We start from the raw sequence: 17362 nt of genomic DNA on the forward strand, positions 1-17362 counted from the left end.
GAGGCCAAAGGAAGAGGGCGAGGGCGAGCGGGGGGACGTCCCTCCCGTGGGGACGGAGCGGAGAGGGGCACAGGGCCGCGGCCGCCCCTTGCTGCACCGCCACGGCTCCGGCCACGCGGCGGAGGGCTCCGGGGCCGGCGGATGTGACTCAGAGTCACGCCGGCGGCTCGGGGCCAGCCGGGACGCTCCCTGCCGCCGCGCGCGCGTTGCGACACCCGCAGCGGCCGCCCCGCGTCCAGCAGCACCCGGCACCCGCTGCCCGGTCCGGGTGCTGCCCCGCGTGGGGCGCGAGGGGAAGCCCAGCGGCAGGCGGGAATGGATGGCGGGAGAGGCCCGGGTGGCGCCGGGCCGGGGACACCCGGGTGGCCCGGCAGGGGTGGGGTGCACCCGCGTGGCCTCCTGCATATGCGCTCACCCGCTCGCTGCACCCACGCACCCGCCTGGGCGCACCCGTCGCACACCCTGCGCACACCCCTGCACACACCCCTGCTTGCACCACGCTGATCGCTCCTATGTACACCTGCATACACACCCTATGCACCCCTATACGTCCCTCTTTGCTTACTGCTACGCTCCCTCCATACAGCCCCTATGCCCTATATGCCCCCTATACACACCCCTATACATACCCTGTGCTCACCTCTATACACATCCTATACAGACCCCTTGGCACACCTTTGGCTCTCCCCTATACACCCCTTATGCATCCTCCTATTTTCCCCCTATACACATCCCTACGCACTCCTTCAGCTCACCCTTATACACACCCTATGCTCACCCCCTATATGCCCTGCTATACACACCTCTACGCACACCCTATGCTCACCCTCGTACACACCTCAAGCAACCCCGTAGGCCACCTGCACAACCCCATACACTCCCCCCTACACCCCCTATGCACACCCCTGTGCACCCCATAAACTCCCCCATACCTCCCCGTGCACAGCCCCATACGCATACCATACACTGCCCCATATACCCTCCATGCACACCCTGTATATCCCCATACACCCCTAATACACCTCCACACACCCCTGTGGACAGCCTACACACACCCGTATACCCCCATACACCCCTATGCACACCCTGTACACACCCTATGCACACCTGTATACCCCTATACGTACCCCATACACCTCATGCACAGCCCATACACCCCCCCATACAACCCTATGCACACCACACACATCCCCATACACCCCCTGCACCCCTGGGCACACCCCCACGCACACCCCACACCCCCCAAACACCCTCCATACACCCTGATGCACACCCCATGCACCCCCAGGCACACAGTCATGCACAACCCCACACCCCCCTATACATCCCCCATACACCCCCACGCACAGCCCATACACCCCCGTGCACACCCCACGGACACCACCCCGCACGTCCCCGCACCCCCCCCACCCTCCTCGCCCCGCCGGTCCCGGTGCGCGGCGCCCCCTGCCGGCCCCGCCGCGCCGCTGCAGCCCGCCCCCGCCCCCCGTGCCTCCCCCCCGGCGCGGGCACCCGAACACGCGTGTTCGCGGCGGCGGGCGGGCGCCGGCAGCGCGGCACGGCCGGACACGCGTGCAAACGGGAAAAGTCCTTTTTATTTGCAAAGGGCTAAGGCAGCGTTACGGACACCGGGGGCGGCGGGTGTCCCCCCACCCGGGGGCGGGTGTCCCCCCGGGGGGTGTGTGTGTGTGTCCCCCGTGTCTCAGAGCAGGTGGGTCCCCGTCGCTCCGGAGGGACCGGGGGGGCTCAGGGGACACCCCTCGCCCTGGGGAGGGGGGTTAACCCCCATTTTAAGGCCACTGGAAAGATTCGGGGATCCCGGAGGCGGGTGGGGGTTGACGCCCCACCGCTTTGTGCCCCCCTCCAGCCCCACTCCACCCCGTCCCCAGAGCACCCTGTGGGGCTGGGGTCTCCTCGGAGGCCCGAGTGGGGCAAGAGCGCAGAGAGGGGCAGTACGGAGGGGGGGGGGGTCTCCGGTCCTCGGGGACCCCTGCGAGAGCCCCCCCCCCGCCCCAGCCTGGGTCGTAGCTCCCCGTTACCCCGGGGTGGGGGACACGGGGCAGGGCACCCGGAGGTGCCGCGCTTCGAGGAGTCCTTACGGGACGCGGGGCCGGGCCGCTCTACAGGAGCGCGCAATCCGAGTCCTGCTTCTGCCTCTGCCGCCGCTCTCCGGCTGCCCGGGCGCCCGGCTGCGCGCGGCCCTGCGGGGAGAGAAAACGGGCTGGGAAGCCGCAGAAATTGCGGAGACCCCCCCCACCTCCTTTTCCCTTCGCTCCTGCCGTGCCGGGCTCCGGCGGGACGCGGTCTCCGGCCACCCCACAAAGCAGCCGGCTCCGGGGCTCCGCTTTGATCCCTCTCCTAGGTCCTGGCAAGGAGGGGTGCCGGGAAGGGGGATCCCGGTACCTGCGTGGGAGCCGGGGCCGGGCGCTGCTGCTGCTGCTGCTGCTGCTGCTGCTGCTGCTGATATTCCTCCTGCTGCAGCTGACGTGCGAGTTCGAGGTCGCTGAGCGCCGAGGGGCCCTGTCCCTGCTGCTGCTGCAGGGACAGGGCGATCATGTAGTCCTGGGGACAGAGGAGAAGGCGCAGAGGGGCTCAGCACCCGGGGGAGGGACCCCAGGTGTCCTGCGTGCCCCCCCACCGCCACCACCGCGGGCTGTCCCCAACCTGGTCCACTTGTCTCTGCTGCAGTTGGTGCTCCGGGGAGGACGCGCCGGCCGCCTCCTTGCCCAGGGCATGGCTGAGATGGAAGTCGGTGTCGCAGAAGCAGCTATCGCCGTCCACGTTGTGGAGGCTCTCCCACACCACCCCCTCCTCCTGCAGGAAGCCCTGGTCCGTCACCAGCAGGTAGAGGTGGCCCTGCGAAGAGGGGACAGGGGACAATCGGTACCGCCGCCGAGGAAGGGGGGATCCTCGGGATCGAATTCCCTGCGGATGCTGCAAAAAGCCAGGGTTTTGTGCCCTGCAGGGGAACAGCAGCCAGGGCACGGTCCCACCTTGTGCTTTATCATGGTGCTGAAGTGGTTGTTGCGGAAGAAGACGCTCAGCTCCTCTTCCTTTACGGCGGCCGTGAGCTCGCACAGCCCGTGGTACGTCAGCTGCGAGGCCGTGGACTCCAGGAACTGCTCCGCGATCAAGCCTGGGGTGAGAGCGGCCTCAGAGGGCGGAGCAGGGCCCAGACGGTCCCGGGGCGTTTGCTGGGCCCGAACCCAACACGGCGCCACCCGAAAGCCACCTCGGGGTCGTTACCTTCGGTCACCAGGTTGGAGTCGCTCGAGTGTTTGCAGGTGATGATCTTCTCCACCAGCTGGTTGTAGCTGAGCTTGCCCACGGCCTGCACCACCTCTGGGCTCTGCGGGGACGGGAAGGGATGGAGCGGTGAGCCCAGGGTGGGGTGAGGATGGTAAGTTTAAGCCGTGGAGGTGTTCCCCCTCTCTGCACAGGAAGGGAAGCAAGTGTCCTGCCCTTGTGTGCCCCAAACCAGTGTGTCAGGCTTTGGCTGCAGCTCCCAAGTCCCACTGAGTGAGCTGGACCTTTGCTCCACCTCAGGGACATCCAAACAGCTGGGCCTGTGTTTTCCCTGACAGCAGAGAGAAGACCAGGGCCGTATCCATCCCCACCCAGGCTTTTTCAACCACATTCAATCCACCAGCACGCCCCACCAGGTGGTGTGAGGCCCTGAGGCTGCGGAGCTGGCTCACCTGTGGGTCCACCAGCCAGCCGTGGTAGAGCGGGACGTTGAGGAGGTCGAAGACGATGCACTCAGGCGTGTACTCAAAGTCCGAGACACCTGTGAAGCGCACGTTGACATCCAGCCCCGTCGAGAGCTTGGGGAGGACCATCATGGTGTCGTTGACGTTCTGCAGGGGGAAGAGCAAGGGGTCTCGGTCAGTGAATGTGGCCCAGGTCTCCAAGTCCCACGGCCCAGCCCAGCACCCCTCCAGGTTTTGCAGGCCACAGGCAGCTCCTTTAGATGGGGCTGAGCTGGGGACACAGGCCACATTTTAGGTGGACAAATCATGTCAATTTTTTGGCTGGGCGACCTGTGGCACTCCGTCCCTTGAGGCCCTGCAGAAGACAAGCAAATGGGTCTGTTCCCCCCACCCGACCTTATTCCTCACCTGCTGGAAGTTTAGCTGCAGCCCTTCCGATTTCTCTTGAGGTTTGATGGATAAGATGCAGTCCCCTTCAACAGAGCAAACGCAGCCGGTCAGCCCCAGCGCCTTCCCCACGACTTCTCCTCCTTCCACCCGTCCCCAGGCAGTGCTGAGCTCTCTCCCCGCAAGGGAGCAAGGAAATTAAGGCACAAGCGGGCTAAATGCCATGCCCAAAGGCACACGCAGAGCCTGGATCCAAACCTGGCTTCCTCCACACCCCAGGAACTGCCCTCCCTCTGGTCTTGCCATCCCACCGCTGGGACACAAGGGATCTGGTCCATCTTGGAGCCCGGCTCCAATTCCTCCTCCTCCACACGCAGAACAGGAGCATTTCTTTGAGGGCTAAGTATCAGGAACGAGGTCAGGGTGACATTCGGGGCTGAAGACCAGGGGAGGAAGGGCAGAGATCCCCAAGGCTGGGAAAGAAGGGATAGACCTGCAAGCAGGGCAGCACGTTGGAGACCCTGCCCCATGCAGGTCCCAAGTTCCTGGGGAGCAGGTGTCGCCCCCAGGCACCCCGGCGAGGCCCCAGCTCACCCAAATGCGCCATCAGCTCGTCCGACGTGATCACCTCCTTCTGCGGGGGCAGTTTCACCTGGCAGCAGAAGAGATTTGGGACCGTTAGCCAGGCCAAAGCGCCAGGTTGGTTCCACACATGACCTCCTGAACATTTGTCTTGGCACAACGAAGAGGATGAGACATGGGCAGTGCTGCTTGGTGTCATGCTGGACAAAACGTGTCCGGCTTCCACCTGTCCCAGGCCCTGGTGCCTCTCCATGCCACTCACCTTCCACTGCAAGAAGAGGATGTTCATGATGGCCAGGAGCGGGCAGGGCCCGTTCTCGCTCTGCGTGATGATGGGTGTCCGCTCGCCTTTCCACGTAATCCACTTCACGCAGTAGAAATCCGGCTCGGGCTCCCGCTCCCGGCTCGGGGACTGGGCCTTGGCAGGCTCAGCCGCCGGCTCCGCAGCCCCCGCACCCAGGCTGGGCATGGAGGTGTCGGGCAGCGAGGCCTCTCTGGCGGGTCGGTCGCCCTCCGCCGTGGCCGCACGGCTCTCTTGGGTGCCTTCGCTCTCTTCTCCCACCTCCTCGCTCTCCGGCTGCTCAGCGTCAACCGTGGAGAGAAGGTCCAGGGCACAGCACAGCTCCTCCTGCCTTGGGCTGGGAGGTGGTTCTTCCTCCCCGCGGCATGCGATCTGGTCCTGCCCATCAGGATCTTGGCTTTCCTGGCTGGCAGCCGGTATTTCTTCCCCCTTGACGACCTCCTCTAAATCCCGAGGGGCCTGGCAGATTTCGGGGTCAGTCCCTTTGCCGCTGACGCCTTCCCCCTTCGTTGGGACAGGCTGCTGGGGCTCCATCATGCCTACTCAGAGCATCCAGCGGTGCGAAGGCCTCCGGCCGTGATCCCGTCACGTTCCCCGCGGCAGGCTGGCCGTTCCCTCCTGCTCCTCTCCAGGAGGCAGGGAAAAAAGAGTCAAAGCCCTTCCTGGGAGTGGGCAGGGGCTCTGTGTCCAGATCAGAGTGTCAGAAATGCTCCAGGTCTGTCCAGGAATAGTTGCATCCTAAATCTCTCCCTTCCGAGAGTAATAAAACACAGGTATTTCAAGACAAAATACATATATTAATCCAAATCATTCATCAAGCGTGACTTGTTTAGCCAAAACTAAGTGTGGCTTATGTTTTTCCCCTGTCCCTTTAGATTCATTTAAATAAGCAAAACTAAAGCATATCTAAGAAATCTCTGAAAGACTCTCGCAAGGCAGATTTTAAAAAGCCTATTTATTAAAGGCCGAGTCCTTGTTCTAGAGGCTGTTTATTCTGCGGGGAGCCCTCCCCGGCTATTTAATAAAGTCTTTGTTTGGCACTTTGATATTCTCGTGAAACTTTTGCTGTTGTTGGTTTTCTAAATGACTTTCCGCTCCTCTCCGCAAAAAAAATTCTGCAGCTGTGCCTGGCCTGCCACTTATCGATCGGCGTCGAGGCAAATGAACCCAGGTCTGCCTCCCTCTCCTACTTTAAACTCAATTATTCACCACCAATGAAATGCAATATTCCCCCTGCTCTGTGTATGTGCGTGTACAGGCACCCTTTGGCGGATTATACCTCGAAATCACCTTTAAAATAATAACGCAACAAATGCACGTGTGTTTTATCTGTTTCCCGTTAGCTTTTAAAGCGTGGAAGAAAATGATAGAAATGAAGCAATTCAAAACAAAGCTACAACCTTGGGCCGACGAGTTAAACTCATGTACTTACATGAGAGTTATTTTGCTGAAAACCCAGGCCAGACCTGGGGAACAAAGACAGTGTTTGCAAATCTGCCTTTTAAAGCCCTGCCAACTTGTTTTTCCAATCCTCTCCCTATCAGTCGCTGAGGATCTCCGCAGCTCCGAATTCTTTCCCCAGCATCCGTTTCTCTCCCGCCTGGAGGTTACACAAACAGAACAAAGGCTGCTTCTTTCTCGCTTAGACTCGGGCTGGATTTTTCCACCTGCTGCTTGCCGCGGCACTGCCCTTGCCGGTTTTTCTTCTGTGGCCTCCTTTGCTCGGAGCTGACCAGGTAGGCGGCTTCAGCCGGCGTCCGGGCGGCTTGCGGGGGAGCGCTGCGGGCTGCTCCGGCAGCAGGACTCCCTCTGCGGCGTCACTGGGCAGAGAGCAAGGAGAGAAACAAGTCAGAGGAATCGGCGCGTTATCAGATTGCCAATAATTCAGCTCTGTTTGGCCTAGTCCAGAGCCCGACGGCCCAGGGCTTTGGCAGGTGGGAACTCTGGGTGGTGCCTTGGACACCCCAGCAGTCTCCACTCACTCCCATTTTCGTGCTTTTTCTCCTCAATTCCCCACCTCGATGTTCCCCTGCACCCCTCCCCGCAGTGACAGGGCTGTTCCAGCTAAAACACACACCTAAGCTGACTCACCAAGAGATCTTATTATTCCTTAATCTTTATCCTTCTCCCTCCTACCGCCACATGCGCAGCCTTTCCAGCCCTCACCTAAGCTCATGGATGAAATCAAATCCGCTGGCAGCCCTCTGGGGTGCTGCAGATGGACGGGCACTTTTGAAAGCACCTATATTTCCGATGGGAATCAGGCGTTCAGCCCTTCGGCGAGCGTGCGGGGACGGAGGAATGACGGCGCTGTCCTGAGACGCTTGGAGCGGGGACGTGTGGGACAAACGCAGAGCAAACAGCCAAGCAGAGCTTGACCCGCATAGAAAAGGCGCCGCCTGTGCTTTGACAGGGTTTTGCTGATGTTGCTCTGCCAAGCGTGGAAAAAGCAAAGAAATAAGAAAGAACAAGCGTTCTCACAGCTGCCTGCACCACTGCGAGCTCCCACGGGGACGGAACGAGGGCAGCAAAAGAAACGAGCAGTTTTGCTGTCCCACTGCACGGGGCTTCCTCATCTCTTCTTATGGCTCGGGTCTGGATGGGAAATTTCTAGGGAAATAAGTGAGAGGACAAGCTACGCAGCGTGCTGCAGTGGTTCGGCACTGCCTCCCATCCCTCTCCCGCATGGCCGCGGTACCTGCTGCCACGGGACGTGAGGGATTAGGAGGTACAAACGCATCCAAAGGCGAGACAAACTCGTGGACCCGTCCTCCAACAAGGGCTGACAAAGCCAAAAGGTTGGAGGCAAATTAAACCTGCTTCAAGGCTCAAGGCCAAAGCTGCAGAGGCCCAGCCTAGGGTCTCTCCGAGCTCATGCTTTTTCTTAGCCCCTTTCCTAGGGATTTGCTAGTGGCTGCTCCCCCAGCCACATCCCAGGGCTGCCCAGGCTCATGGGCTGTCACAGCACGCTGAAAAAGCCTAGGCTGAATTCACTTCCAAAACGGGGTGAGCACCACCAGGCAGCAGCCTGCAGACAACGGGACGCTGGAGCCCGCGGCCTCTTCCCCTAAAGTGGCTCCGAGCCATTTCCCAATGTAAACGAGTCCTTGGCTAACGCTACCAGCGTCACGAGCGTCTCTGTCGCCAGCCTGTCCCTCTCCCGCCTCTGCCCTGCCCTTTATGGTCCCAAAAGCAGCCCGGATGCCGTGCCGGCTCTGGCACGCTGGTTTGCTTTGTCGCGTGCAGAGCAGGCCCTCTAATGTCACTGTCCCCGAGAGCCCGTCATTGCCTTGGGTTCGGCAAGTCCCAGGAGCTCGCGGCAAGAATTGGTGCGCTGAGTTTTCCAGCCTGTGGTTTCCCCAGATTCAGAGGCCCCTGGCAGCTTCAAACAAAATAGGCTACAATCTTACAAACTGCCAGCTCCGCGGGGAGAGGATGGCTGCGCTTTATATTTGTACCGGCGCAGCACGATTGGATCCTGCCCTCCTGCGGCATCCCTGGGTGTTATGGTAATAAACAGTCACATCGGAACCCAGGCAGCTTTTAAACAAGAACGTCCCCTCGCTGCCTAACGCTGCCACCCCCCCCCCCCCGCCACCTCTAGCCAAGTTTGGAAAAGCAGCGCAACTCTTCCTCCTCGAGCGTGCGCAGCAGCAAGGCCCGAACACCTGGGTTCCTCCCCAGACCCTGCCTCTGCCTCGCAGCTTGACCTTCGAGCCAACTAATTTCTTTGCCTCAATTACTGCCCCCCCCCAGTCTTTGAAGTTACAAGAATAATGACCCTCCTGCCTTCGAGGCCATAAAGCCCCAGGAAACAAAGCAGTCGAGCCCTGGGCAGGTTCTTTACCGTGTCCTTGCTGTTCTTTTTGTGATGCCAGCAGCAATAAAAAGGGGGTTTTGCTGCTTCCAGCGAGCTTCTCGCTAGCCTGGTGGCTGCGCTTCAGCTGAAGCATCCCCAAGCTCCCAGGAGCAAGGAGATTTTTATGCTGTCAAAAGCGTGGCGCGGTTTTGATCACGGACTAATCAAGCTGCAAAGCGTCTGGAGGAAACCAAGCAGGGCTGTCCCCTGCCCCAAGGCAGGATCTGTCCCCTCTGAGCCATTGCCCTCTCCACCCTTTTATGAGCCAGAGCTAATCTCTCCAAGTCCCAGTCCAAACAAGTAGCGAGGCTCAGTGCAGCTGGATCGGGGCCGTATTCAGCGACCTGCACGCTATCAGCCAAGCTAAAAGATTTAGCGGGGTCCCCAAGGAGGAACGAAAGTGCTCTGTAGTGCCAGAAGTGCATGCAGTAAAAAGGGTTCGTACCCAAAGAGCCAAGCGTACTTGCTGCAAGGAGAGCTAGAGCCATTCCAGCCTGCAGGGTTTCATTTAGGAAAGAAAACGCATAACGAAGGTGAGTGGCTTCCCCTCACCAAAAAACCATCCTCGAAAGGTCAGCGCTGCAAAGGTAAAGCTTTAACAAGCCCTTCTCGGCCTTTCCCATCTCTGGGACGGGAATCCGGGAGCCTGCAGCTTTGGGGCCAGCCTGGGAGCCGCTGCCGTCCGTACGTTATGCAAAAATGATTCACAGGTAGAAAGCAGAAAAAAAAACAGCCTTGTAAATGCGCTCATCTCCGGCTAGAACCACAGCGTAAAAACAAAGAGGAATTCAGGCCCGGAGCCAGGAAAGCACTTAAACACACGCTTCACCCTCAGCAACGGAGTGGTCTTAACGAAGGAGGAGCAACATGTCCAAAGTTAAGCGCACGCTTAAGTGCTTTGCTGGATTAAGGCCATAAAAACAGCCCCAGCAGGTGCTCGTCCCTACCTTCCCGCACACACGCACCATTAAAGCTTCCTGTAGGCAAAAATATGGAGAGACCCAGGAGGGAGACAAGATGGGAAAAAAGAAGAAATACAAGCTACTGGTGCGGCTGTGAAGGAGCACGGCCCGGCCTCCGAAACGTGCTGCCCGGCTCCCTCGGTGCCAAGCAGAGCCAGTCACGGCGTCCGCCGGGATGGGCTGCGCGCCCACGCGAAGCCGGGGCCGGGGCCGGCGTCCTGCGAGGCCCACAGCTCCCAGAGCCTGAAAAACCGGCTCTGAAAGCCCTGGGGCTCGGACGCGGATTCATCCCTGCGCCTCCTTACCTGGCGGGGGGACCCACGTGCTGGGGATGAGGAAGATGAGAGGAGTTAGGGCCGAAGGGTCGGGGCTGCGGATCGTTACCTGGTCTCCGCTTAGGAAACAGTCGACGGGCAGCTGGTGGGGATCGGAGCCTGCTGGCCTCAAAGGCTTGAACTTCTCCTTTTATTGCTACTTTTTAGAAGCGCCTTTGATGCCTCTTCGGGGAGAAGGGCTGTTTCGTCACCTGTTAGCCAAGAGAAAACCTCAGACCAAGCCCATAGGTCAGGCCTCCTCTCTAGAATAAACCCCATTTGGGTTTCTCTACACACTGGGACTCTCTCCGGTCACTTCCCAGCTCTCGCAGCCCGCCCGGAGTGGTGGATCGTGGACCTGTGGCCAGCGGGGCCCTGGAGAAGGCTCTGCACGACACAGCTCCAGCCGGACTCCCTCCTCTAACCCACCAAAACCATGCTTAATCCCCCGCTGACAGATCATCCCCCAAAATGCAGACAGCGCCTTGCACCCGATCCCTCGGTGGGCGCCCCGGTCGCTCCCACTATGCAGACCGCAGGCAACCGGAGCCTGGGGAATGGGTCTCCTCCCTTCCAACACCCAGGAATGAAATGTAAAGAGGGTGGGAAAAGCAAGGAAGAGCAGCCGCGATGGTGTAATCACAGCACTCGGGAGCTGACTCCTGAAAAGCTACACTGCCGGTCGGGTGACGCTCCACAACAGACAGAGCCGGCCAGGGCACCTACGAGCCCAAACAGCCGCTGCGTCACCGCCGTCGGAGACAACCATCGCGGCGAAACCTGTTGCTGAGATAAGGCAGCAACCCTCGTTGCCCCCCCCCGCCGGTCCCCACACCGCCTCCAACCCTAACGAAGGGCCAGCGGTGCTCGGGCTGGGGGGGGGGAAGCCCCTCTACCCGGCCTACGTCCGTTCCTTTGCCTTCTTGCCTCAGTTTTCCCAGCCATAAAATGGGAACCGCTGTCGTTCCGGGATTGGGGAGGCAGTTTTGGAGCTGCAAGGAGGCAGGAGCAGGCTTCCACCCGGATGCCGGGGCAAGGCCTGGGGGGGGGGGGGGGAGTGTCACGGCGCAGCTTTGACTTTGCCAAAACCCTGCTGCGTCGGGGCACTTTGGGGCCTGGGGGATCCTCTCCCATATCAGCCGGAAACCGGTCGGTCCTTCCCGGCCCCCTGCCCAAAACACCGCAGCTTTATGCGTCCGCCGCACCCCAAAAAGCAGCGCGAGACTCGCAGCTCGTCCCCCCCCCCCCCCGCCCAGGCAACCCCAGCCCACCCTCTCCGCGCTGAGAACGGCGCCCGCTCATCGCACCTCAGCTGCCCCGCTGCCACGCAGCCCCGCGCTTACTTCGCGGCCCCGGTGACGATCCCGGCGGACGGACGGGGTGGGGGGGAGGAGGAGGAAGGGGGGGGGAAGTTTCGCCGCTGCCGTTTCCTCTCTCCCTTCTTTTTCTTCTCCTTTTTTCCTTCTTTTTTTTGGCTTTTTTTTTAAATCTGCTCGACGAGAGGCCGCACACCGCCGGCGCAAGGCGAACTGTTCGCTTTTCCTCCGTGCGCTCGGGCGCTTTTCAAAGAGACATCTACCGGGAAGGCGGATTTACAGCAGCGAGAGGAGGAGGAGGAGGAGGAGGAGGAAGGGCCGGAGGGGTGGAGAAAGCGAGCAAATAAATAACTAACTCGGAGAAAACTGCTTTTTTTTTTTTGCTTTTTTTTTATTATTTTTTTCCGGCCCCCCCCCCCGCTCCTCCCCGTCCCCCGTGGCAGAAGCAGGCCAGGCCCGCGGGAAGTCACCTCCCTCGGCGGTGTGGCGAGGCCGAAGGCTCGGCGAGCTCCGGGCCTGGCTCCTCCGTCGCCTTCCTCCCTCAGCGGAGGCCCGACCTCGCCTCTTTTAATTTTCCTGCCCTTTTTTTAAGGCATTTCCCGCTTTTCCGGGGAAGACGGGGACGGGGGAAGGGGCCGCGGCTCGGCCAACGCTGCGTTTTGGGCGGAAAAGCGTTTCTTTAATTAGGGTCTCCGCGGCCGGGGTCACCTCCCCCCCCCCCGGAGTCCCCCTCGCCTCACGGCCCCCTCAGGTCCCCCGTGGAAAAGCCCCCCCCACACCGGCCCTGTCACCCCCACTGTCACCCCCCCTCCCTGCCCCCGTGGTCCCCTGCCGCCGCTGTCCCCCCCCCCCCAACCGGGCAAGCCGCCCTGAGGGGACGCGGCCAGGCCCCGCCGCGCCGCGCCGGGAGGCGGTGCCGCCTGTACCGGTCCGTACCGGTCCGTACCGGGAGGCGCCGCGCAGCGCCGCGGGCCGCGCCAGGCCGCACCGCGCCGTTGTGGCGGGCCGCGGGCCGCCACCGCCGCCGCCGCCATGGAGCGGTTCGTAGAGGGGCGTCGCGCCGCCCTGCAGGTACCGGGGCCCCGCGGGGCCGTGAGGGGGGGGACGGAGCGCGGAGCCGGGCCGGGGGGGCGCCCGGTGCTGGGGGGCGGCAGGGAGGGGCCCGGTGCGGCGGCGCAGGGGGCTGCAAGGGGGCCCGAGCGCACAGGGTGCTGGGGACGGGGGGTGCGGGGTGCTGGGTGCAAGGGGAGGGTGTGAGGGTGCAGGGTGGTGGGTGCAAGGGGAGGGGGACGAGGGTGCGGGGTGGTGGGTGCAGGGAGGAGGGGGATGAGGGTGCAGGGTGGTGGGTGCAGGAGGAGGGGGATGAGGGTGCGGGGTGGTGGGTGCAAGGGGAGGGGGATGAGGGTGCGGGGTGGTGGGTGCAGGGAGGAGGGGGATGAGGGTGCAGGGTGCTGGGTGCGGGAGGAGGGCGGTGAGGGTGCAGGGTGCTGGGTGCAGGGAGGAGGGGGATGAGCGTGCGGGGCGGTGGGTGCAGGGAGGAGGGGGATGAGGGTGCAGGGTGGTGGGTGTGGGAGGAGGGGGATGAGGGTGCAGGGTGGTGGGTGCGGGAGGAGGGGGATGAGGGTGCGGGGTGGTGGGTGCAGGGAGGAGGGGGATGAGGGTGCAGGGTGGTGGGTGCGGGAGGAGGGGGATGAGGGTGCAGGGTGGTGGGTGCAGGAGGAGGGGGATGAGGGTGCAGGGTGGTGGGTGCAGGGAGGAGGGGGATGAGGGTGCTGGGTGCAAGGGGAGGGGGATGAGGGTGCAGGGAGGAGCAGGGACACCTCAGGGCGCATTGAGACGGGTGCGTGGAGCAGGGTGCAGGGGACAGAAAGGCAGGGGGTTTGGGGAGCGATGGTGCGTGGTGCTTTGAAGGGGTCTGCACCTCCGCGGGGCGCATTTGGGGGTGCTGTGCCGTGCAGGATTGTGCCCTTGGGCCATGCCCATGAAAATCTCCACGCTGCCGCTGCGCCTCCCCGGCTGCCTCCCCGCGTCCTCGCCCTGGGGATGCTTTTGGGGGGGATCGAGGCCCTTAATTCCCTTGTCGGAGAGGGTTGCACCACCTCCACGGGAGTTACGGGGCAATAAAATCCCGTCTCTCGAGCATTGGGAAAGCGCCGACTCCGGTTTGCTAAAACCATGTCCGTCTACACTCCAAACTTAAATCCAGAGCCTTTTTTTTTTAACGTCTCCTGGCTCCTTAGGAGACCCCGCGCGTGCAACCCTTGTCCTGAGCTCCCCAGCGCCCCGGCCCCACGTCATCTCCTTTGCTGGGGCGATTCGGGTTCGGCGGTTGAATTTGACCTCGAAAGGGGACCTCGAAAGGAGGCCGTGCGAAGGACGGGCCCTCCGCCGCGGGGTTAACGCCGGAGACGCCCAGCGCGGCCGTCGCTTATTGATTTCTTCCGTTTATACGGAATAAATGAGCCAAACCGCGTTATGCCGTGAAATAGTTGTCACCAAGGAAAGGCCTCTAGACGGGGCGTCTCCCTAGAGCATCGCGTGCCGTGCTGAGCGCCGGGGAGCGAGGACGGATAGGGGAACCGCGGGCGGAGGACGAGGGGACGTGTGGGTCCGCAAGTGCCTGCTGCTCCCGTGGGCAGAAACGGGCTGAAACGCAGTGATTTGGTGGGGGCGGACAGCCCCTTCTGCCGATGCCCACGTCCCTCCTCCGTGCAGACCGAGCGGCTGCAGCGGCGTCCCCTGCGGATTAAAGGACCTCGTCCCTGCTGTTGCAATCGACTGCGATTGCTCTTGACCGAGTTGGGTTTTTCCTTTCTCCCTGGGGCCTGATGCTGCCGGTTTTGCACGTGTGCTCTGATAACGTGGGTGTAAATCCATAAATCCATTAAAGCCATAAGTCAACGCTGGCCGGGTCTCTTATCTAAGCCTGTCTGGCAGGTGTTTTGGAGGGGGCTGTGCTAGGACAGGGACGTGGGATGGGTCGCTGATGTGCCTGATGCCTCTCTCACCCTGGTAGGAGCACATCCAGCGTCAGCAGGAGGTCCACGTGGTGATGGGCAATGAGGCCTGTGATCTGGACTCCACCGTGTCTGCTCTGGCCCTGGCGTATTTCTTGGCGAAGGTGAGGCTTGTCTGGTTGCTCCAGGGGGATTTTCGGAGAGGGTCAAGACGGGAAGGCACCTCACCGGGTGTCCGTCGCCTCTCCAGACCTCCCCAACGTCTAAAGCTGCTTTCGTCCCCGTGCTCAACATCCCGCGCTCAGACTTTGCCCTCCGCATGGAGACGGCGGCCCTGCTGCGGCAGCAGCGCATCCCGGACGCCTCCCTCATCTTCCGTGATGAGATCGACCTGGCCGGGCTGCACCAGGCCGGGCTGCTCTCCCTGACGCTGGTCGACCACCATGTCCTGCCCAGGTGAGCGTGGAGATGGCATGGGGACAGCCGGGCCGGCTCCCAGACAGGAGATGTGGACTCATGTCACCAGCCTTAGTTTTGCCCTGTGTGAGGGCTTGATTTTGGCTCAGGGTGGGTAAAACCTTTCCCTTTCCCCCTGGAGTGTTTTCAGGGTGGAAAGGGAGGAGCAAAGGGGGTTTCCAGGCTCTGCTGGTGGCAATGCCGGGGCTGTGCCGGTGGGGACGGGGACCGCACGGGTCTCATTGTCCCCATCTCGCCTGCCAGGGCCGACGCGGCCCTGGAAGAGGCCGTGGTGGAGGTCCTCGACCACCGGCCGCTGGAGCGGGACCGGGCTCCGCGCTGCCGAATCACGGCGGAGCTGGTGGGCTCCTGCGCCACGTTGGTGACGGAGCGGATCGCCCAGGGCCCGCCGGGGGTGCTGGACGGACTGACGGCCGCGCTGCTGCACGGTGAGTGAGGATGGGCTGCCGGGACCCCACTCCAGGTGGCAGCCCGGGGGCTGCTGAGCCCCGTCCGATGGGGCCGGCGACGCCGGGGCTCGGCTCTGCAGCGCTGACGGCCCCCATTCGCCCCAGGTACCATCCTGCTGGACTGCGTGAACCTGAGCCCCGCGGGTGGCAAGGTGACACCCAGGGACACGGCGTGCGTCACCCTGCTCGAGTCCAGGTTCCCCGAGCTGCCAGCCCGTGACGTCATCTTCAAAGCTTTGCAAGCGGCCAAGTTCGATGTCTCAGGTCTGTGCACCGGAGAGCTGCGTCCGGGGGCGTCTGCGAGCTTGTCCTTGGACAGACCCTCTCCTGGGGGACAAGGACGCGACAAGGGCTGTGCCCCCCATTGGGGGCTGCGGTGCCCCATGGCTCACTCTGGGCCCCTCTCACCCCCCAGGCCTCACGACGGAGCAGATGCTGCGGAAGGACCTCAAAGCCCTCTCTAGCGATGAGCTGGCCCTCGGCATCAGCGGGATCTACATGGACTTGGAGGTGAGGCTTGGCGAGGGGAAACTGAGGCAACGGGGTGGCGCAGTGGGGACAGTGGGGGTGACACCAGCATCTGCCCCCTGCTCCAGGTCTTCTTACGCCGGCCCGGCTTGCTGCAGGACCTGGAGGCTTTCTGCCAGGCCCGCGGCTTCGCCGGGCTCGTGGCCATGACGGTCTCTTTTAACGAGCGGAGCGAGCCCTTCCGGCAGCTCGCGGTGTACAGCCAGCGCGAGGCCGTCCGGAGCGCGGTGAGTGGGGTGGGAGCACCTCAAACCCATCCAGACCTCCACCTGGTGGGTCCCAGACCCCAGCGTGGGGGCTGTACGGGGGGTCCGGGGTGGGAGAGGGTGCACCGAGCGAGGCAGTTCTCTGCCACAGCGTTCGTTTTGCCCTGCAAAGCCCCGGCTTCGGGGCAGGGGGGTGCTGGAGAAGCACCCGCCGGACACCGCTCTCCGTCCCCTCCAGATGTGCCGGGTGCTGGAGGAGGCCACCACACCGTCCTTGAACCTCCAAGCCCTCCCCAGCCCCTGGCCCTGCATCAACGCCTACACCCAGGGCAACACGCTGGCGTCGCGGAAGAAGGTCCTGCCCATCCTCCGGACCGTCCTCGGGACGCCGCTGGGGCCGACGGCGCCGGAGGAGGACGTGGCCTTGCCGCCCACCCCCGTGAACAGCCTGGTGGACGAGTGTCCCCTGGCCCAGGCCGTGCCCCCGCTCTGTCCCCAGGCCGTTTTCGAGCGGGTCAGCCGCATCGCCGCCGGGCAGCCCCCAGCCTCCCTGGCCCCCGGCAGCCCCCCAAAATGACCACGGTGGCACCCCCAAACCCTGGTTCCCTGCACGAGGTGGCTTTTGGGGCACTTGCGAGGGGCGTTCGGTACGTGGGCAACCCCCCCGCGGGGCAAACGGGATGCCCCCCCCCCCGGGGGCCCGGCTCTAACCCCCTTCCTTAATTAACCCCCTTCGTTCGAGCTGGGGTTTCCAGGCCGGAGCTGTTTCTTCGCGGCGATTCGCCTCCTGACGGACTTCCAGCCTGGATGATGCCTGTCGGGTTCATGCGTGCGGCGAGTTTGTTGGGCGGACGGCTCCGGGGAGCGGGGCTGGAGCCGGGGCAGCGGCCGTGCGGATAACGAAGGATAACGATTCCTTGCCCTTCTTGCCCGCTCGGGGGGTTGACGGGGAGCACGGGTGTCCGGTCCGTCACCCGCCTTGGATGGCGGCGTTTGCACATGCAGCCCGAGATGGGCAGTTCGGGACTGTTTTCGGAGTAGTTTGAGGATTAAATTTCCCTCTTTTCCTCCACTTTTGGCTCTTGGCTCTTCTTCTGGGGGCGTTTCGGAGCTGGGGATGCCCGACACTGTATCCTCGCCATATCCCGGATGGGGGAGGGGGGAACTTTGGACCCTTTTTTGCCGGGGCACAAACCCCTCTGCAAACACCCCGTCGTGCCAGGCTGGGTTAAAGGAGCACTGGGGAGCGTTTCGGCCGGGCTGGGGGCTCGGGAAGCCGCCGGGCAGCTCCGCTCCGGTGGGGATGGAGCGGGC

The 17362-nt window shown here is 62.7% G+C and overlaps 2 protein-coding genes and 1 long non-coding RNA gene across 5 annotated transcripts; 1 reads left to right on the forward strand and 2 right to left on the reverse strand.

The window, feature by feature from the left end:
• Positions 1 to 1577: 1577 nt before the first annotated feature.
• MINDY1 (MINDY lysine 48 deubiquitinase 1) lies at positions 1578 to 11739 on the reverse strand. 2 transcript variants are annotated; one of them, XM_067313316.1, is made up of 13 exons: positions 11459 to 11739; positions 10186 to 10327; positions 7147 to 7411; positions 6413 to 6800; positions 4942 to 5730; positions 4692 to 4749; positions 4119 to 4183; positions 3699 to 3857; positions 3247 to 3349; positions 2994 to 3136; positions 2665 to 2856; positions 2404 to 2562; positions 1578 to 2201 (listed from the first exon to the last, which is right to left on the reverse strand). In XM_067313316.1, the coding sequence occupies exons 5-13, from the start codon at positions 5515 to 5517 to the stop codon at positions 2121 to 2123; spliced, it is 1536 nt and encodes a 511-aa protein (XP_067169417.1). In that variant the 5' UTR covers positions 5518 to 5730; positions 6413 to 6800; positions 7147 to 7411; positions 10186 to 10327; positions 11459 to 11739; the 3' UTR covers positions 1578 to 2120. The 2 variants fall into 2 exon arrangements, with proteins under 2 accessions (XP_067169417.1, XP_067169416.1); XM_067313315.1 differs by lacking the exon at positions 7147 to 7411.
• Positions 11740 to 11852: 113 nt separating this feature from the next.
• On the reverse strand, positions 11853 to 12450 carry LOC136994642 (uncharacterized). Its single transcript, XR_010886634.1, has 2 exons — positions 12378 to 12450; positions 11853 to 12083 (listed from the first exon to the last, which is right to left on the reverse strand). It is a non-coding gene; the product is annotated as an uncharacterized lncRNA (long non-coding RNA).
• A 5-nt stretch (positions 12451 to 12455) lies between these two features.
• PRUNE1 (prune exopolyphosphatase 1) lies at positions 12456 to 17120 on the forward strand. 2 transcript variants are annotated; one of them, XM_067313431.1, is made up of 8 exons: positions 12456 to 12502; positions 14448 to 14552; positions 14639 to 14844; positions 15109 to 15293; positions 15420 to 15578; positions 15730 to 15824; positions 15911 to 16069; positions 16287 to 17120. In XM_067313431.1, exons 1-8 carry the CDS (start codon positions 12464 to 12466, stop codon positions 16623 to 16625), a joined length of 1287 nt encoding a protein of 428 aa, XP_067169532.1. In that variant the 5' UTR covers positions 12456 to 12463; the 3' UTR covers positions 16626 to 17120. The 2 variants fall into 2 exon arrangements, with proteins under 2 accessions (XP_067169532.1, XP_067169533.1); XM_067313432.1 differs by lacking the exon at positions 12456 to 12502 and adding an exon at positions 14048 to 14292.
• Positions 17121 to 17362: the final 242 nt, after the last annotated feature.

Source organism: Apteryx mantelli, chromosome 31 (genome assembly GCF_036417845.1).
Source record: "Apteryx mantelli isolate bAptMan1 chromosome 31, bAptMan1.hap1, whole genome shotgun sequence".
NCBI lineage: Eukaryota > Metazoa > Chordata > Aves > Apterygiformes > Apterygidae > Apteryx > Apteryx mantelli.